This window comes from Myxine glutinosa, chromosome 1 (genome assembly GCF_964187855.1).
Source record: "Myxine glutinosa chromosome 1, kmMyxGlut1.1, whole genome shotgun sequence".
NCBI classification, from domain to species: Eukaryota; Metazoa; Chordata; class Myxini; order Myxiniformes; family Myxinidae; genus Myxine; species Myxine glutinosa.
This window is the reverse complement of record NC_136261.1, coordinates 339,796,028-339,818,375: the sequence shown is the minus strand read 5'-3', so window position 1 is coordinate 339,818,375 and position 22,348 is coordinate 339,796,028. Positions and strand designations below refer to the sequence as shown.

Below are 22,348 nucleotides of genomic sequence, written 5' to 3'. Positions count from 1 at the left end.
TATTGCGACTTGGTTGTTGGTGTTGGTTGTAGTTGTTGGTTTCGTTGTTGATGTTGGTTGTGGTTGTTGGTGTTGGTTGGAGTTGTTGATGTTGGTTGTTGGTGTTGGTATTGGTTGTAGTTGTTGGTTTCGTTGTTGGTGTTGGTTGTGGTTGTTGGTGTTGGTTATAGTTGTTGGTATTGGTTGTAGTTGTTGGTAGTGGTTGTTATTGTTGGTGTTGGTTGCTGTTGTTATTGCCTCCGCCACCAAAGGTGGATGGAGGCTATGTTTTTACCCCTGTCTGTCTGTTTGTCCGTTTGTGAACAAAATATCTCAAAAAGTTGTGAACAGATTCGGACCAAATTTGGCAGAGATGTAGCGTATGTGCCAATGCCGAAATGATTCGATTTTGGTGAAGATCCGGATTCGGATCCGGCTACTAGAATTTTTGAAGTAATTCTTCACCATTGGGAGATAGGGCCAAAAACGATACATAGCAGGATATCTCAAAAAGTTGTGGACAGATTTGGACGAAACATGGTGGACCGTTTGGGTGTCTGACGAGGACGATTCGATTAGATTTTGGTGAAGATCTGAATATGGATTCGGATATGAGAATAATTTTTTTTTTCCAGTGATTCTTCACCATTGGGAGACAGGGCCAAAAACGATGCATAGCAGGATATCTCAAAAAGTTATGGATGGATTTGGACGAAACATGGTGGACAGGTTGTGTTTGTGACGAGGACGAATCGATTCAATTTTGGTGAAGATCTGGATCCAGCTAGTAGAATTTTTAAAGCGATTCTTCACCATTGAGTGATATGGCCAACCAGGTGGAGGAGCATGCTCTCTACTGAATCAGGTGCATCAGTCAGGTGAGTCAGGTGCAGTCAGGGGAGTCTCTACTGAGTCAGCCCAATCAGGTGCATGCTCTCTACTGAGTGCCGTTCTAGTTAATTTATTATTTTCTCTGATGGATAATTCACCGATTTTAAAGGATTTTGTATTAATTACGTTCCGTACTCAAATAATCGTGGAAGTTTTTATTATTATTATTATCGTTTTCTCTCCATTGTGGTGTCTACATCGCTTCCTGAATTTCGGCCAACCAGTCGTACTGCCTTTACACCAACAACAACACGTGTCTTGCAAATGAAAGTTAAGGAAACAAGAATGGGGCTTTTTTTCCACAAAAAACATTTATAATGCTTGCTCTTAAGATCAGCGTCCACGTGATAAAAGCGAATTACGAGCTAAATATCATACTTGTTGCGAACGTATGACGTCGTTCCGCAACGACAGGAAGTGACGAAAGAGAACATTCTCGCGTTTGCTAGAACATGACGTCACGGGCGCTTTATATATAAACGCGCGCTGCCTGGGTGGGGCGGACGTCCCGAGGGTCGTGGTGTTAATTATTTATATATTTATTGTATCGCGGTGAGGACGCCACACGGTTTTACCTGTACGCTCGCGATCTCGGCCGACGGGACATATCTTTTTGTCCGCTATTCCTTATCCCCGACGCTTCATCGAATCGTTCCAATAGCGTCTTCGGATGGGAAGTTTATTGGCTTGACGAAAGGGTATTTTTGTTTGTATTCGTGTTCTCGAGGCAGAAAGGATCAGCGATGCCGTCGGGTAAAGATTATTACAGAATCCTTGGCATTTCAAAAGACGCGACTGATGAAGACGTCAAGAAGGCGTACAGGAAGATGGCACTGAAATGGCACCCGGACAAAAACAAATCTCCTGAGGCAAACGAACGGTTCAAGGAGATCGCCGAGGCTTATGAGGTGTTGAGCGATCCCCAAAAGCGCGAGACGTTCAATCGCTTCGGAGAGGAAGGTGAGTCACCTTTACACAGCCGGATTCTACTGTATTTGATAAATAAATAAATATCCCTGTTTATCCTTCCGCTGGTGATCGTTGTGCGCATGCGCCGCTTGGTCCCATCGGTGGTCGTGCCCGTCTAGTCCATGGCTATTTATGCTCTCTTAGTTGTCATGGTTTTTTTTTTCTCGTGATCCCTTGTCTGCTTACACGACCCTACCTTCAGATGTATTTTTTCCTGGTGAAAGTGTTAGTACCTGTGAATAGATATGTCCAATCTAATGGAGTTTGATGGGTATCGAGGTAATACTAATACAAATAATGATGGAGAGGGACAGAAATGGAAAGTAGACAGACTGCCATTGAATTGGGTGGTGTGGGCGTTGTTTGTATGCGCTGCTGTCTTGGTAGCTGGAGAGTCATGAGTTTTGACAAGTGTCAACAAGTCCGCTGTTAATACAAAAATGACCTATTAAACTGCCCTTTGCCTGTCCTCTTGATCGATTGGCTGATTGGGGTAGATGGCGCTAGAGGCAGACATAGACGACAGACAGACAGGAAGACGCAGACAGGAAGACGCAGACAGGAAGGCGCAGACAGGAAGGCGCAGACAGGAAGGCGCAGACGTAAAGGCGCAGACGTAAAGGCGCAGACGTAAAGGCGTACAAAGACATACAAAGGCGTACAAAGACATACAAAGGCGTACAAAGACATACAAAGGCGTACAAAGACATACAAAGACGTACAAAGACATAGACGTATAAAGACATACAAAGACGTACAAAGACGTACAAAGACATAGAAAGACATAAAGATACAAAGACACAAAGACGTACAAAGACGTACAAAGACATAGACGTATAAAGACATACAAAGACGTACAAAGACATAGACGTACAAAGACGTACAAAGACATAGACGTATAAAGACGTACAAAGACGTACAGAGACGTACAAAGACATAGACGTAGAAAGACGTACAAAGACGTACAGAGACGTACAAAGACATAGACGTATAAAGACGTACAAAGACATAGACGTATAAAGACGTATAAAGACATACAAAGACGTACAAAGACATAGACGTATAAAGACATACAAAGGCGTACAAAGACATACAAAGGCGTACAAAGACATACAAAGACGTACAAAGACATAGACGTATAAAGACATACAAAGACGTACAAAGACATAGAAAGACATAAAGATACAAAGACACAAAGACGTACAAAGACGTACAAAGACGTACAAAGACATAGACGTATAAAGACATACAAAGACGTACAGAGACGTACATAGACGTATAAAGACGTACAAAGACGTACAAAGACATAGACGTACAGAGACGTATAAAGACGTACAGAGACGTACAAAGACATAGACGTATAAAGACGTACAAAGACGTACAGAGACGTACAAAGACATAGACGTATAGAGACGTACATAGACGTATAAAGACGTACAAAGACGTACAGAGACGTACAAAGACATAGACGTATAAAGACGTACAAAGACATAGACGTATAAAGACATACAAAGACGTACAAAGACATAGACGTATAAAGACATACAAACACGTACAAAGACATAGACGTATAAAGACATACAAAGGCGTACAAAGACATACAAAGGCGTACAAAGACATACAAAGGCGTACAAAGACATACAAAGACGTACAAAGACATAGACGTATAAAGACATACAAAGACGTACAAAGACATAAAGATACAAAGACGTACAAAGACGTACAAAGACGTACAAAGACATAGACGTATAAAGACATACAAAGACGTACAGAGACGTATAAAGACGTACAAAGACGTACAAAGACATAGACGTACAAAGACGTACAAAGACATAGACGTATAAAGACGTACAAAGACGTACAGAGACGTACAAAGACATAGACGTATAAAGACGTACAGAGACGTACAAAGACATAGACGTATAAAGACGTACAAAGACGTACAAAGACGTACAGAGACGTACATAGACGTATAAAGACGTACAAAGACAGACGTATAAAGACATACAAAGACATAAAGACTTACAAAGACATAAAGATACAAAGACATAAAGATACAAAGACGTAAAGACACAAAGACGTACAAAGACGTACAAAGACATAGACGTACAAAGACGTACAAAGACATAGACGTACAAAGACGGACAAAGACGTACAGAGACGTACAAAGACATAGACGTATAAAGACGTACAAAGACATAGACGGACAAAGACGTACAAAGACGTACAGAGACGTACAAAGACATAGACGTATAAAGACATACAAAGACGTACAAAGGCATAGACGTATAAAGACATACAAAGACAGACGTATAAAGACATACAAAGACATAAAGACTTACAAAGACATAAAGATACAAAGACATAAAGATACAAAGACGTAAAGACACAAAGACGTACAAAGACGTACAAAGACATAGACGTATAAAGACATACAAAGACGTACAAAGACATAGAGACGTACAAAGACATAGACGTATAAAGACATACAAAGACGTACAAAGACATAGAGACGTACATAGACGTATAAAGACATAAAAAGATGTACAAAGACATACAGAGACGTACAAAGACATAGACGTATAAAGACATACAAAGACATAAAGATACAAAGACATAAAGATACAAAGACACAAAGACATAAAGATTTACAAAGACATAAAGATTTACAAAGACATAAAGATACAAAGACATAAAGATACAAAGACGTACAAAGACATAGACGTATAAAGACATACAAAGACGTACAAAGACATAGACATACAAAGACATAGACGTATAAAGACGTACAAAGACATAGACGTATAAAGACATACAAAGACGTACAAAGACATAGACGTATAAAGACATACAAAGACATACAAAGACGTACAAAGACATACAGAGACATACAGACATCGACGTATAAAGACTTACAAAGACATAAAGATACAAAGACACAAAGACGTAAAGACACAAAGACACAAAGACGTACAAAGACATAGACGTATAAAGACATACAAAGACGTACAAAGACATACAGAGACGTACAAAGACATAGACGTATAAAGACGTACAAAGACATAGACATACAAAGACATAGACGTATAAAGACATACAAAGACATAAAGACTTACAAAGACACAAAGACATAGACAGAAAGACATACAAAGACATAAAGACTTACAAAGACACAAAGACATAGACAGAAAGACAGCCAAAGAGCGAAAGACATAGACGGCCAAAGAGCGAAAGACATAGACGGCCAAAGAGCGAAAGACATAGACGGCCAAAGAGCGAAAGACATAGACGGCCAAAGAGCGAAAGACATAGACGGCCAAAGAGCGAAAGACATAGACGGCCAAAGAGCGAAAGACATAGACGGCCAAAGAGAGAAAGACATAGACGGCCAAAGAGAGAAAGACATAGACGGCCAAAGAGAAAGACATAGACGGCCAAAGAGCGAAAGCCTTGGACGGCCAAAGAGCGAAAGACATGGACGGCCAAAGAGCGAAAGACATGGACGGCCAAAGAGCGAAAGACATGGACGGCCAAAGAGCGAAAGACATGGACGGCCAAAGAGAGAAAGACATGGACGGCCAAAGAGAGAAAGACATCGACGGCCAAAGAGCGAAAGACATCGACGGCCAAAGAGCGAAAGACATCGACGGCCAAAGAGCGAAAGACATAGACGGCCAAAGAGCGAAAGCCTTGGACGGCCAAAGAGCGAAAGCCTTGGACGGCCAAAGAGCGAAAGACATGGACAGCCAAAGAGCGAAAGACATAGACAGCCAAAGAGCGAAAGACATAGACAGCCAAAGAGCGAAAGACATAGACAGCCAAAGAGCGAAAGACATAGACAGCCAAAGAGCGAAAGACATAGACAGCCAAAAAGCGAAAGACATAGACAGCCAAAGAGCGAAAGACATAGACAGCCAAAGAGCGAAAGCCTTGGACAGCCAAAGAGCGAAAGCCTTAGACAGCCAAAGAGCGAAAGCCTTAGACAGCCAAAGAGCGAAAGCCTTAGACAGCCAAAGAGCGAAAGCCTTAGACAGCCAAAGAGCGAAAGCCTTAGACAGCCAAAGAGCGAAAGCCTTAGACAGCCAAAGAGCGAAAGACATAGACAGCCAAAGAGCGAAAGACATAGACAGCCAAAGAGCGAAAGACAGAGACAGCCAAAGAGCGAAAGACATAGACAGCCAAAGAGAGAAAGACTTGGACGGCCAAAGAGCGAAAGCCTTAGACAGCCAAAGCGCGAAAGCCTTAGACAGCCAAAGAGCGAAAGCCTTAGACAGCCAAAGAGCGAAAGCCATAGACAGCCAAAGAGCGAAAGCCAAAGACAGCCAAAGAGCGAAAGCCATAGACAGCCAAAGAGCGAAAGACAGACAGCCAAAGAGCGAAAGACAGAGACAGCCAAAGAGCGAAAGACATAGACAGCCAAAGAGCGAAAGACATAGACAGCCAAAGAGCGAAAGACATAGACAGCCAAAGAGCGAAAGACATAGACAGCCAAAGAGCGAAAGACATAGACAGCCAAAGAGCGAAAGACATAGACAGCCAAAGAGCGAAAGACATAGACAGCCAAAGAGCGAAAGACATAGACAGCCAAAGAGCGAAAGACATAGACAGCCAAAGAGCGAAAGACATAGACAGCCAAAGAGCGAAAGACATAGACAGCCAAAGAGCGAAAGACATAGACAGCCAAAGAGCGAAAGACATAGACAGCCAAAGAGCGAAAGACATAGACAGCCAAAGAGCGAAAGACATAGACAGCCAAAGAGCGAAAGACATAGACAGCCAAAGAGCGAAAGACATAGACAGCCAAAGAGCGAAAGACATAGACAGCCAAAGAGCGAAAGACATAGACAGCCAAAGAGCGAAAGACATAGACAGCCAAAGAGCGAAAGACATAGACAGCCAAAGAGCGAAAGACATAGACAGCCAAAGAGCGAAAGACGTAGACAGCCAAAGACCGAAAGGCATAGACAGCCAAAGAGCGAAAGACATAGACAGCCAAAGAGCGAAAGACATAGACAGCCAAAGAGCGAAAGACATAGACAGCCAAAGAGCGAAAGACATAGACAGCCAAAGAGCGAAAGACATAGACAGCCAAAGACATGGACGGCCAAAGTGCGAAAGACATGGACGGCCAAAGTGCGAAAGACATGGACGGCCAAAGAGCGAAAGACATGGACGGCCAAAGAGCGAAAGACATGGACGGCCAAAGAGCGAAAGACATGGACGGCCAAAGAGCGAAAGACATGGACGGCCAAAGAGAGAAAGACATGGACGGCCAAAGAGAGAAAGACATAGACGGCCAAAGAGAGAAAGACATAGACAGCCAAAGAGAGAAAGACATAGACAGCCAAAGAGAGAAAGACATAGACAGCCAAAGAGAGAAAGACATAGACAGCCAAAGAGAGAAAGACATGGACAGCCAAAGAGAGAGACATGGACAGCCAAAGAGAGAAAGACATGGACAGCCAAAGAGAGAAAGACATGGACAGCCAAAGAGAGAAAGACATGGACAGCCAAAGAGAGAAAGACATGGACAGCCAAAGAGAAAAAGGACATAGACAGCCAAAGAGAAAAAGGACATAGACAGCCAAAGAGAGAAAGACATAGACAGCCAAAGAGAGAAAGACATGGACAGCCAAATTATTGTAAAGCTCAAACTGTAGCACTGACCTGCTCGGGGCTGCGAGCCCCGTGTATATCCCGAGGCCAAAGAGCGAAAGACATGGACGGCCAAAGAGAGAAAGACATGGACGGCCAAAGAGCGAAAGACATGGACAGCCAAAGAGAGAAAGACATGGACAGCCAAAGAGAGAAAGACATAGACAGCCAAAGAGCGAAAGACATCGACAGCCAATGAGCGAAAGACAGACGGCCAAAGAGCGAAAGACATAGATGGCCAAAGAGCGAAAGACATAGACGGCCAAAGAGCGAAAGACATAGACGGCCAAAGAGCGAAAGACATAGACGGCCAAAGAGCGAAAGACATAGACGGCCAAAGAGCGAAAGACATAGACGGCCAAAGAGCGAAAGACATAGACGGCCAAAGAGCGAAAGACATAGACGGCCAAAGAGCGAAAGACATAGACGGCCAAAGAGCGAAAGACATAGACGGCCAAAGAGCGAAAGCCTTAGACGGCCAAAGAGCGAAAGACATGGACAGCCAAAGAGAGAGACATGGACAGCCAAAGAGAGAAAGACATGGACAGCCAAAGAGAGAAAGACATGGACAGCCAAAGAGAGAAAGACATGGACAGCCAAAGAGCGAAAGACATGGACAGCCAAAGAGCGAAAGCCTTAGACAGCCAAAGAGCAAAAGCCTTAGACAGCCAAAGAACGAAAGCCTTGGACAGCCAAAGAGCGAAAGCCTTGGACGGCCAAAGAGAGAAAGACATAGACGGCCAAAGAGCGAAAGACATAGACAGCCAAAGAGCGAAAGCCTTGGACAGCCAAAGAGCGAAAGCCTTGGACAGCCAAAGAGCGAAAGCCTTGGACAGCCAAAGAGCGAAAGCCTTAGACAGCCAAAGAGCGAAAGCCTTAGACAGCCAAAGAGCGAAAGCCTTAGACAGCCAAAGAGCGAAAGCCTTAGACAGCCAAAGAGCGAAAGCCTTAGACAGCCAAAGAGCGAAAGCCTTAGACAGCCAAAGAGCGAAAGCCTTAGACAGCCAAAGAGCGAAAGCCTTAGACAGCCAAAGAGCGAAAGCCTTAGACAGCCTAAGAGCGAAAGCCTTAGACAGCCAAAGAGCGAAAGCCTTAGACAGCCAAAGAGCGAAAGACATAGACAGCCAAAGAGCGAAAGACATAGACAGCCAAAAAGCGAAAGACATAGACAGCCAAAGAGCGAAAGACATAGACAGCCAAAGAGCGAAAGACATAGACAGCCAAAGAGCGAAAGACATAGACAGCCAAAGAGCGAAAGACATAGACAGCCAAAGAGCGAAAGACATAGACAGCCAAAGAGCGAAAGACATAGACAGCCAAAGAGCGAAAGACATAGACAGCCAAAGAGCGAAAGACATAGACAGCCAAAGAGCGAAAGACATAGACAGCCAAAGAGCGAAAGACATAGACAGCCAAAGAGCGAAAGACATAGACAGCCAAAGAGCGAAAGACATAGACAGCCAAAGAGCGAAAGACATAGACAGCCAAAGAGCGAAAGACATAGACAGCCAAAGAGCGAAAGACATAGACAGCCAAAGAGCGAAAGACAGAGACAGCCAAAGAGCGAAACACATAGACAGCCAAAGAGCGAAACACATAGACAGCCAAAGAGCGAAACACATAGACAGCCAAAGAGCGAAACACATAGACAGCCAAAGAGCGAAACACATAGACAGCCAAAGAGCGAAACACATAGACAGCCAAAGAGCGAAACACATAGACAGCCAAAGAGCGAAACACATGGACAGCCAAAGAGCGAAACACATGGACAGCCAAAGAGCGAAACACATGGACAGCCAAAGAGCGAAAGACATGGACAGCCAAAGAGCGAAAGACATGGACAGCCAAAGAGCGAAAGACATGGACAGCCAAAGAGCGAAAGACATGGACAGCCAAAGAGCGAAAGACATGGACAGCCAAAGAGCGAAAGACATGGACAGCCAAAGAGCGAAAGACATGGACAGCCAAAGAGCGAAAGACATGGACAGCCAAAGAGCGAAAGACATGGACAGCCAAAGAGCGAAAGACATGGACAGCCAAAGAGCGAAAGACATGGACAGCCAAAGAGCGAAAGACATGGACAGCCAAAGAGCGAAAGACATGGACAGCCAAAGAGCGAAAGACATGGACAGCCAAAGAGCGAAAGACATGGACAGCCAAAGAGCGAAAGACATGGACAGCCAAAGAGCGAAAGACATGGACAGCCAAAGAGCGAAAGACATGGACAGCCAAAGAGCGAAAGACATGGACAGCCAAAGAGCGAAAGACATGGACAGCCAAAGAGCGAAAGACATGGACAGCCAAAGAGCGAAAGACATGGACAGCCAAAGAGCGAAAGACATGGACAGCCAAAGAGCGAAAGACATGGACAGCCAAAGAGCGAAAGACATGGACAGCCAAAGAGCGAAAGACATGGACAGCCAAAGAGCGAAAGACATGGACAGCCAAAGAGCGAAAGACATGGACAGCCAAAGAGCGAAAGACATGGACAGCCAAAGAGCGAAAGACATGGACAGCCAAAGAGCGAAAGACATGGACAGCCAAAGAGCGAAAGACATGGACAGCCAAAGAGCGAAAGACATGGACAGCCAAAGAGCGAAAGACATGGACAGCCAAAGAGCGAAAGACATGGACAGCCAAAGAGCGAAAGACATGGACAGCCAAAGAGCGAAAGACATGGACAGCCAAAGAGCGAAAGACATGGACAGCCAAAGAGCGAAAGACATGGACAGCCAAAGAGCGAAAGACATGGACAGCCAAAGAGCGAAAGACATGGACAGCCAAAGAGCGAAAGACATGGACAGCCAAAGAGCGAAAGACATGGACAGCCAAAGAGCGAAAGACATGGACAGCCAAAGAGCGAAAGACATGGACAGCCAAAGAGCGAAAGACATGGACAGCCAAAGAGCGAAAGACATGGACAGCCAAAGAGCGAAAGACATGGACAGCCAAAGAGCGAAAGACATGGACAGCCAAAGAGCGAAAGACATGGACAGCCAAAGAGCGAAAGACATGGACAGCCAAAGAGCGAAAGACATGGACAGCCAAAGAGCGAAAGACATGGACAGCCAAAGAGCGAAAGACATGGACAGCCAAAGAGCGAAAGACATGGACAGCCAAAGAGCGAAAGACATGGACAGCCAAAGAGCGAAAGACATGGACAGCCAAAGAGCGAAAGACATGGACAGCCAAAGAGCGAAAGACATGGACAGCCAAAGAGCGAAAGACATGGACAGCCAAAGAGCGAAAGACATGGACAGCCAAAGAGCGAAAGACATGGACAGCCAAAGAGCGAAAGACATGGACAGCCAAAGAGCGAAAGACATGGACAGCCAAAGAGCGAAAGACATGGACAGCCAAAGAGCGAAAGACATGGACAGCCAAAGAGCGAAAGACATGGACAGCCAAAGAGCGAAAGACATGGACAGCCAAAGAGCGAAAGACATGGACAGCCAAAGAGCGAAAGACATGGACAGCCAAAGAGCGAAAGACATGGACAGCCAAAGAGCGAAAGACATGGACAGCCAAAGAGCGAAAGACATGGACAGCCAAAGAGCGAAAGACATGGACAGCCAAAGAGCGAAAGACATGGACAGCCAAAGAGCGAAAGACATGGACAGCCAAAGAGCGAAAGACATGGACAGCCAAAGAGCGAAAGACATGGACAGCCAAAGAGCGAAAGACATGGACAGCCAAAGAGCGAAAGACATGGACAGCCAAAGAGCGAAAGACATGGACAGCCAAAGAGCGAAAGACATGGACAGCCAAAGAGCGAAAGACATGGACAGCCAAAGAGAGAAAGACATGGACAGCCAAAGAGAGAAAGACATGGACAGCCAAAGAGAGAAAGACATGGACAGCCAAAGAGAGAAAGACATGGACAGCCAAAGAGAGAAAGACATGGACAGCCAAAGAGAGAAAGACATGGACAGCCAAAGAGAGAAAGACATGGACAGCCAAAGAGAGAAAGACATGGACAGCCAAATTATTGTAAAGCTCAAACTGTAGCACTGACCTGCTCGGGGCTGCGAGCCCCGTGTATATCCCGAGGCCAAGAGAGAAAGACATAGACAGCCAAAGAGAGAAAGACATAGACAGCCAAAGAGAGAAAGACATAGACAGCCAAAGAGAGAAAGACAAAGACAGCCAAAGAGAGAAAGACATAGACAGCCAAAGAGAGAAAGACATAGACAGCCAAAGAGAGAAAGACATAGACAGCCAAAGAGAGAAAGACATAGACAGCCAAAGAGAGAAAGACATAGACAGCCAAAGAGAGAAAGACATAGACAGCCAAAGAGAGAAAGACATAGACAGCCAAAGAGAGAAAGACATAGACAGCCAAAGAGAGAAAGACATAGACAGCCAAAGAGAGAAAGACATAGACAGCCAAAGAGAGAAAGACATAGACAGCCAAAGAGAGAAAGACATAGACAGCCAAAGAGAGAAAGACATAGACAGCCAAAGAGAGAAAGACATAGACAGCCAAAGAGAGAAAGACATAGACAGCCAAAGAGAGAAAGACATAGACAGCCAAAGAGAGAAAGACATAGACAGCCAAAGAGAGAAAGACATAGACAGCCAAAGAGAGAAAGACATAGACAGCCAAAGAGAGAAAGACATAGACAGCCAAAGAGAGAAAGACATAGACAGCCAAAGAGAGAAAGACATAGACAGCCAAAGAGAGAAAGACATAGACAGCCAAAGAGAGAAAGACATAGACAGCCAAAGAGAGAAAGACATAGACAGCCAAAGAGAGAAAGACATAGACAGCCAAAGAGAGAAAGACATAGACAGCCAAAGAGAGAAAGACATAGACAGCCAAAGAGAGAAAGACATAGACAGCCAAAGAGAGAAAGACATAGACAGCCAAAGAGAGAAAGACATAGACAGCCAAAGAGAGAAAGACATAGACAGCCAAAGAGAGAAAGACATAGACAGCCAAAGAGAGAAAGACATAGACAGCCAAAGAGAGAAAGACATAGACAGCCAAAGAGAGAAAGACATAGACAGCCAAAGAGAGAAAGACATAGACAGCCAAAGAGAGAAAGACATAGACAGCCAAAGACATAGACAGCAAAAGACAAAGACAGCAAAAGACAAAGACATACAAAGACATAGACATACAAAGACATAGACATACAAAGACATAGACATACAAAGACATAGACATACAAAGACAGACATACATAGACAGACATACAAAGACATAGACATACAAAGACATAGACATACAAAGACATAGACATACAAAGACATAGACATACAAAGACAGACATACATAGACAGACATACAAAGACATAGACATACAAAGACATAGACATACAAAGACATAGACATACAAAGACATAGACATACAAAGACAGACATACATAGACAGACATACAAAGACATAGACATACAAAGACATAGACATACAAAGACATAGACATACAAAGACATAGACATACAAAGACATAGACATACAAAGACATAGACATACAAAGACATAGACATACAAAGACATAGACATACAAAGACATAGACATACAAAGACATAGACATACAAAGACATAGACATACAAAGACATAGACATACAAAGACATAGACATACAAAGACATAGACATACAAAGACATAGACATACAAAGACATAGACATACAAAGACATAGACATACAAAGACATAGACATACAAAGACATAGACATACAAAGACATAGACATACAAAGACATAGACATACAAAGACATAGACATACAAAGACATAGACATACAAAGACATAGACATACAAAGACATAGACATACAAAGACATAGACATACAAAGACATAGACATACAAAGACATAGACATACAAAGACATAGACATACAAAGACATAGACATACAAAGACATAGACATACAAAGACATAGACATACAAAGACATAGACATACAAAGACATAGACATACAAAGACAGACATACAAAGACATAGACATACAAAGACATAGACATACAAAGACATAGACATACAAAGACATAGACATACAAAGACATAGACATACAAAGACATAGACATACAAAGACATAGACATACAAAGACATAGACATACAAAGACATAGACATACAAAGACATAGACATACAAAGACATAGACATACAAAGACATAGACATACAAAGACATAGACATACAAAGACATAGACATACAAAGACATAGACATACAAAGACATAGACATACAAAGACATAGACATACAAAGACATAGACATACAAAGACATAGACATACAAAGACATAGACATACAAAGACATAGACATACAAAGACATAGACATACAAAGACATAGACATACAAAGACATAGACATACAAAGACATAGACATACAAAGACATAGACATTCAAAGACATAGACATACAAAGACATAGACATACAAAGACATAGACATACAAAGACATAGACATACAAAGACATAGACATACAAAGACATAGACATACAAAGACATAGACATACAAAGACATAGACATACAAAGACATAGGCATACAAAGACATAGGCATACAAAGACATAGGCATACAAAGACATAGACATACAAAGACATAGACATACAAAGACATAGACATACAAAGACATAGACATACAAAGACATAGACATACAAAGACATAGACATACAAAGACATAGACATACAAAGACATAGACATACAAAGACATAGACATACAAAGACATAGACATACAAAGACATAGACATACAAAGACATAGACATACAAAGACATAGACATACAAAGACATAGACATACAAAGACATAGACATACAAAGACATAGACATACAAAGACATAGACATACAAAGACATAGACATACAAAGACATAGACATACAAATACATAGACATACAAAGACATAGACATACAAAGACATAGACATACAAAGACATAGACATACAAAGACATAGACATACAAAGACATAGACATACACTGGAGAGACAAATTTTCAGCCCTGGTCGATCTCATTTCTACCTCCTGAAACCCACCAACGAGATATCGGCCAATAACAGCAACTTTCACGGGCACACAATGGACTTATTGGTCACTGTCCACATCGTTGCATACCATTGCATCTACCTGTCTAATTACCTGGTTTAGACAGTAATTAGAGCGCTTTGTATTAAACATCACCTGTAGATAAGTTCGAATTGGAATTGGATGGGTACCTCAAAGCATTGGAGATAGATAGATAGACGGACGGAATGGTGATATTGGCAGGACTTGTAGGTTAACTTGAGTATGGATCGGCGATTGTGGACATGTGTTGAGTGTGATGTCTGTGAGGGTCTCGGCAAGTGATAGTGTGGTCCGTGTTGTATATTCTAGCCAAGTTTTGAACCCCCCAGAATTTATTTTTTTTAATGATAATTATGATTGCATGATTGCATGATTGCATGATTCTCCATGCTGCTCTGTCTCCCAGCAACCATTGAAATTGGTTTAAAATACTGTTTAAAATACGTTTAGTCCATGTATTATCCTGCCTTATTCTACCAGATGAGTGCCCTGGGGTATATTACCCTTATATTTATATTTAACACCCTGGTGATATCCCTGAGCCTGCCTCACTTTTCTCATCCCTTTATCCCCGCATTGAAATTAAGTTTGCGTCGGCTTGACGGATTTATTAATCAGATGTTGGTGCAGCGCAGGCTTGACAGGCCAAAGGCCCTCCATCAAACTTTCTTGTTAAACACATCAACAGTATAATCATATATGGAGGCCTATATAAGGAAGAAAGTTTGGTTTTGTTTGGTCGTTTATGCATTCAGATCCTGCAGGAACCAATGCAACTAAACTTTGCATGGCCTCCTTTATCCAGAGGAAGGTTGAGGGCTATGTTTGGATAAATAATATAATTGACCCCAGATAAATCCAGATAATTGGCCTTTCGGCCTCGATCGGGTCTTGTACGTGTACACCGCCTGGGTTATTTTCCCAGGAGTAATCGATTAATATCAAGGGAGACGCAAAGCGCTCCTCCCTTTATATGGGACGGTTTCTCTCTATGCAGCTTTAACATAACCACCTTTAGAGACCATTTCCCCCCGCAGAGCAGGGGTTGGCCTTTTTTTTTTCTTTTTTTTTGAAGCAATGTTTTACAGCCGGATGCACTTCCTGCCGCCAACCCTGTTGTTAGTCGCCTCTTGCGACACAGGGATTTACCAGTGTATTGGTACTCAATGTGCCGACCTCGGAAGGATGACAGGCTGAGTGTTAATAACACCCCCTGGTGTTAATTCAGCGATCGACCGGGATTCGAACCCAGGATCCGAGGATTCCAAGCCGGCACCCTAACCTCTAAGCCAACACCAGGCTCCATCCATAACTATAAGATATCCAGATATCCACAAATTTCAGAAGTAAATGCTTTGTACGTCGGTTATATGTTCCAAATTTCAGCAACGTCAATTTCCTCATTTTGAGTTTTATTAAGAAAACCCTCAATCACATTGTCTCAGTCCATCTGTCCGCCCAAAATGTGTTGGCGCTCATATCTGAAAGGTTATACATTGAAACTAGCTGAAACTTGGAATGTACAACAGCCAATAGGTCTAGTTAATGGCTTTCAAAACAAATTCCACCTTGGTGGTATAGTTTTTGCTTTAAAATTAAATATATATATATATATATATATATATATATATATATATATATATATATATATATATATATATATATATATATATATATATACAGTGAAACCTTGACTTACGAGTTTAATTCGTTCTGTGACCGAGCTCGTAACTCAATTTGCTCGTTTCTCAAATTAAATTTCCCCATTAAAATGCATTGAAATGCTATTAATCCGTTCCAGCCCGCAAAAACCACACCAATTTTTTTTGAAATATACAGTATATATAAAAATATCTCGCGCTTTATATTTCACCTGTATGCAGCATACAAGTTGGCAGGATGGCCTGGACTGGAGGTACGCACACTTGACTCTAAACTGTCCAGCCTGGGTTTGAATCCCGACCCAGCTATAACCTGTCATGTCGGTGTTTCACAGGCAGGTGATTCATCAATGTGTGTACCGCTAAACTGGGCGCCCCGTTTGCGTCCCATTAGTTGTTGGATGTTAAGGATCTCACCGTGTTTTCCACAAAGAGAAGGCGAGCTATCTGAACCGGCACTCTGAACAAGTTGTGGCCTGGCATGCTCTTCTCCTCTGCCGTTATATACGTCGTCCTCGGCATCTTTTTCCAGAAGAGCCCTGTCTCGTCACAGTTGAAGATTTGCTGGGGGATGTATCCTTCGGCTTCTATCAGTTCGGCAAAAGTTATAATAAAATCTTCAGCTGCCTTCACATCCGAGCTTGCTGCCTCACCATGCCTGACGACGGAGTGAATGCCGGTCCTCTTCTTAAAATTATCAAACCATCCCCGACTGGCTTTGAATGACTTCCGATGCCTTGTCCGTTGATGTTCCCGCTGCCTGCTGCACCAAATCCCCGTAAATGTCTCGGGCCTTCTCACACATGATGTTCTCGGTCACGGTATCTCCTGCGAGCTGCTTCTCCGTCAACCACACAAACAACAACTTCTCCATCTCTTCATGGATAGAGGTCCGGAGCTTTGAAATAATCGTAACGCCCTTGGCTGGCGTTATAGCCTTTATCGACTCCTTCTGCTTCAAAATCGTACATATCGTAGAAGTACTACGATCGTACTGCCTCACCAAGTCGACAACACGCACACCTCGCTCATGTTTTTCGACGATTGCGTGTTTATTTCCAAGCACATCATCCTCTTCTTCTTCTCAGTACTGCCCTTGGCACTCAATTTCTTAGGACCCATGGTTAAAACTAAGAAATTTTCCAAAATAACCAAAATGCGAAAACAAAGCAGCAGCTATATACGGCAGAGATGCTTGCACGGCAAGATAACCACGTGACCTGAACCCACCTGGTGGCGGGTGGCGTAAGCTCCAAAATAACCAAAATGCGAAAACAAAGCAGCAGCGATATACGGCAGAGATGCTTGCACGGCAAGATAACCACGTGACCGGAACCCACCTGGTGGCGGGTGGCGTAAGCTCCAAAATAACCAAAATGCGAAAACAAAGCAGCAGCGATATACGGCAGAGATGCTTGCACGGCAAGATAACCACGTGACCGGAACCCACTTGGTGGCGGGTGGCGTAAGCTCGTAACTCAGATCTCGGCTCGCATCTCAAAGCAATAAACCGCCCGAGCGACGGCTCATATCTCGGAAAACTCGTAAGTTGGTGCACTCGTAAGTCAAGGTTTCACTGTATATATGTGTATATATATATATATATATATATATATATATATATATATATATATATATATATATATATACGGAAAAATTCCAGGGGCATAGAATATCATTTATATAGGCCCCTTCATATAACACCGCTTTATATTTTATATAAGAATATAATAGGCCCCTTTATATGGTATGTGCCATGTGCCAAACTAGAAAAGAAGGGACATTAAAAAAAAAATCTCGTGTGCGTGCTGGACTACTATTGTTCTTAGGAGGAACCAAGTAATGCTCGAGAAAAGTTAATACAAAGGGGTGCCCCACATCTGGCAAATAACATATATTTACTTCTTCATGTAGCTGCATGAATCAAATTGGTGCCCTTTATATGAACTTTTCTAGAGCATTACTTCGTTCCTCCTAAGAACACTCGGGTAGTCCAGCATGCACACGAGATTTTTTTTTTTTTTTTTTAAATGTCCTACTTTTCTATAGTTTGGCATTTTCTCCAAGCTATGGAATGTCCATTCTTTTCTATACTTTGCCACATGACACGTACCATATAAAGGGGCCTTTTCTATGCCCCTGGCATTTTTCCCCAAGATGTATTGTGGAGATCGTATGCTGAGGTTGTATTTTTTTTTTTGCGTTGATGTGTTTACATCTGTTTCGGAGGTACATTGTCTTGACTGGTTGTAATGTGAATATGCTTCAAGTACATGTGTGGATGGTTTGGAGATCTGGCCGACACTACACTGCAGGCTATCTCAAAAGTAGGCTCCATTTTTAGCATGTGGTCCTGCAGGTGTGAACCTGCTTGATTGGTGCCTTTTCGTCTCACCTGTAGTTGATGCACTGTTTGCTTGTTGCATTTGAACGCACTCGATGGTGATGTTGAACTACTGTAGCTCTGGCCTGTGCTGCTTGGCTTGAAATTGCTGAATTGGTGACAGTTGAAGTTTTGTTTTGAACTCTTACATGTAATGATTGTCTTCTTCAGGCCTGAAAGGTGGTGCAGGTGGAAATGCTGGCCCTGGTGCAACAACCTTCACCTTCCATGGCGATCCACATGCTACATTTGCCTCCTTTTTTGGGGGTGTTGATCCCTTTGAGGTATTCTTCAGGCAATCGCAAGGTGGCCCAGAAGCCATGGACATTGATGGTGATGAGCCCTTTAGTGCTTTTGGCTTGGGCCCGATGGGCCGTGGGATGAACATGGGCATGAACATCGGAGGCCTTGGGATGAGCGGTGGTGGGATGAGAAGACAACGGCAAGATCCACCTGTCGTTCATGACCTCAAGGTGTCACTAGAGGAAATCCTCATTGGTTCAAGCAAAAAGATGAAGATTTCTCGTAAGAGGTTGAACCCGGATGGACGCTCAATTCGAAATGAAGAGAAGATCTTAACTGTGGACATTAAGAAAGGCTGGAAAGAAGGTACCAAGATAACCTTCCCCAAAGAAGGCGATGAGACTGGGAACAACGTCCCTGCAGACGTTGTATTTGTCCTCAAGGACAAGCCGCATCCACAGTTCAAGCGAGATGGAGCAAACCTGATCTACACAGCGAAGATAAGCCTCCGTGAGGTGGGTCCTGGTTTTCCTGTGTAGATATTTTGTTTAAATTCAACGGTGCACGTTCAACTGGACTCGTATCGGTCTTTCCATTTGGGATAAATGTAGTTTTTTCTTTTGGCCGATAGTATGGCCTACATGTACGGACACTCACCTCTAAGCTGTCTAGACTGGGTTTGAACCCCAACCCAGCTCTAAATTGTAATCCTGGTGTTTTGCAGGCAGGATGATTAATCGGTAGTGTGCGCTGTCCCCCTATTCAATGCTAAACTGGGTTGTCCCATCCGCTAGCGTTAGTTGGTGGCCTTTGAATATCCCACAGTGTCCTTCATGAAGAGTAGGTGAGCAATCGCTAGCACTATGGCCCAAAATTCCTGTCTCAATCTCACATTCCCTCTGGCCTAAGGGAACAAAGCGCAAAAGGGTCAACCCAAAGGCGAGTCACTACACCTAGTAGTAGTAGTAGTCTTTTGGAACCTCCATCTGGTTTTCCAGACTCTGGCATCTGGTGGTGGTTATAGTGTTCGCTTTGAATCTGGGTGGTCAGCAGTTAGAATCTGACCCAGGCAGTCATACCAAAGACTTTGAAAATGGTACGTGCTGCTTCCTTGCTTGTTGCTCAGCATTTCAAAAGGAAAGGGCATGGACAAACAGCTGTTGGTTGGCAACCATAGTGCAGGTTTGATGGGACTAATGGCCTCCTACATCAAAATTCCTTGCAACGGAAGTCAAATTACAACCCGGGCTTAGGTTCTTTAGTTGGGTGTTTGGATGAATCTCTGAAATAAACCAATTTTCCAGGTCGGGAATCTTGCCAGTTTGGTAACGTTGATTATGGTCTGTTCTCTTCCCCTCCTGCAGGCACTCTGTGGCTGTTCCATCAGCGTTCCGACGCTGGAGCACAAAGATGTGTCCATGGGCTTCACAGACGTCATAAAACCAAACACGACCCGCAGGGTTCATGGAAAGGGACTGCCCCATCCAAAGCACCCGACACAACGCGGTGACATCGTCGTGAATTTCGACATCCGGTTCCCAGATCGTCTTTCTCCTCCTACTCGGGAAAAAGTCCGTCAATACTTGCCATCTTGATACCGACAGGATATTGTCAAGAGGACTATTCTGGGTGGAAAACATTTTTCGACATCAACTAAACCTTCTCCACACAGCGGAGCCTTTTTTTGTATCATAAATTGATGTTTGAGTCGTGCTCGGTTTTTTTTTTTTTTTTTTTTTTTTTTTTTTTTGCCCTTTAAGGGACTTCAACCCTCAATCATTTCCTTGAACATCAATAGGTATGTCGCAAAATTTCTCACTGTCCTGGCTTTTTTTTTGATTTGCGATGTCTGCGGGTTTCTAGATTGCTAGTGCGCAAGCTTCATGGTGCCCAAATTGCCCGTGGCACGAGATCCGCCGTGTGGGTCTACAACACGCTTTTGTTTCCGCCAGGGGGCACAGCCGGGTCTGCAAATGGTCAAAATGCGTTGCAAGTTTACATTCCGTTTGTGCCAGTCGTGCATTGCTGTTGGTAGTTTTTGCCATCGCTGAGGCTCTTGGCTTGGAAACTATTGCTGTCTCGTTGAAATGAACCACATGTGCCGAATCTCTTGAAAGGTTGGGGGGAGGGATGGGGTGGAGAACCGGTTAATTCTAAGCAATGAAACACAACCCTGATCCCTGCTTTTCCCAAAATCTCATGTCCACATTTTTTTTGTGGAAAGGACGGCAAGGGAATTTTAGATGTTTGGTATTGGGCACAAGGCTTATAAGCAGGGTGGCAATTGCTGGTGCCATACTTTTTTTTGTGCTGCTTTGTATAGTATTGTATAGCTATGTATAAATTGCACAGTGGCTCGATGCCATGGAATTTTTTCCACTTCCCCAAAATAAAGTGCATGTTTTGGTATTGTTTGCCTCTATTGTTCCTTTTACCCACTTCAATATTAAAGTTGTTCCAATGTGATGATTTATCACAAGGCTTGAACCATCCTCTCCCACAAAAGCTGAGTACTGAACTTGTAGACACGAAGGGTGTACTTGATCAGACTCTGCTGTGATGGTTCGAGAGTCTGCGAGGTGCTTCAAACCTCAGGCGAGTCCTACCAAAGAATTAACTAGAACAGCACTCAGTTGAGCTCATACCTCTGCCAGGCTGAAGTTTGTTTTGTATCCACTGGCGCATCTGGATTCGGACCTGAACCAAAATCTAATCGGCTTGTTTTTGTCGCCTAACCAACTCGTCCATGTTTTGTCATAACTCATCCATAACTTTTTAAAATACGTTGCGTCGCTTTTCGCCCGATCTCTCAATGGTGAAGAAGCGCTTAAAATATTTCTCGTATCTGAATCCATATTCAGATCTTCATCGAATCGATTAGTCCTTGTGACACACCCAACCTCCAAGTTTCATCCAAATTTGTGCCCAACTTTTTGAGATATCCTGCTATATATTGTTTTTGGCCCTATCACTCAATGGTGAAGAATCACTTTAAAAAAAAAATATACAAGCCGGATCAGGAATCATCATTTTGTCCTGGTCGCACACGCTACGTCTCTGCCAAATTTCGTCTGAATCCGTCCACAAGCTTTTGAGATATTTTGTTCACAAACAGGCAGACATAAACAAACGTGAAGCCTCCATCCACCTTTGGTGGCAGAGGTAAGTGGTATGTGCTGCTTTGTTGCTTGATGCTCAACATTAAAAAGGATTGAGTATGGATAAATCCTGTGAACACTGGCAAACTACCAAGTATAACCCTTGCCAGGATTCTATTTCGGCAGCACCCGATACTCTGTAAAGAGTATGGTACATCAACATAAAAGGGTGTATTTGTTCAGGTGAAATGCTGCAACTACCTGGGAAAAGAGCAGTTAAGTTGATCAGAGTTTGAATGTGGAGCGACAGCTTGTACATGAAGATGGCGGTTTGGGTGGTGCTGTGACAGCTCTTGGTATAAATAGTTTATACAATGACCTGCCTCTGGAATGTGTCACCAATCTATCATTGTAGCGTTTGCGGAGGACGTGGTCATGCTTCTCGCA

At 43.3% G+C, this 22,348-nt stretch overlaps 1 protein-coding gene across 1 annotated transcript; it reads left to right on the top strand.

Moving 5' to 3' along the window:
- The first annotated feature begins 1,286 nt into the window (after nucleotides 1-1,286).
- Nucleotides 1,287-21,212, top strand: LOC137412673 (dnaJ homolog subfamily B member 4). Its single transcript, XM_068097965.2, has 3 exons — nucleotides 1,287-1,830; nucleotides 18,732-19,318; nucleotides 20,168-21,212. The coding sequence occupies exons 1-3, from the start codon at nucleotides 1,614-1,616 to the stop codon at nucleotides 20,396-20,398; spliced, it is 1,035 nt and encodes a 344-aa protein (XP_067954066.1). The 5' UTR covers nucleotides 1,287-1,613; the 3' UTR covers nucleotides 20,399-21,212.
- Nucleotides 21,213-22,348: the final 1,136 nt, after the last annotated feature.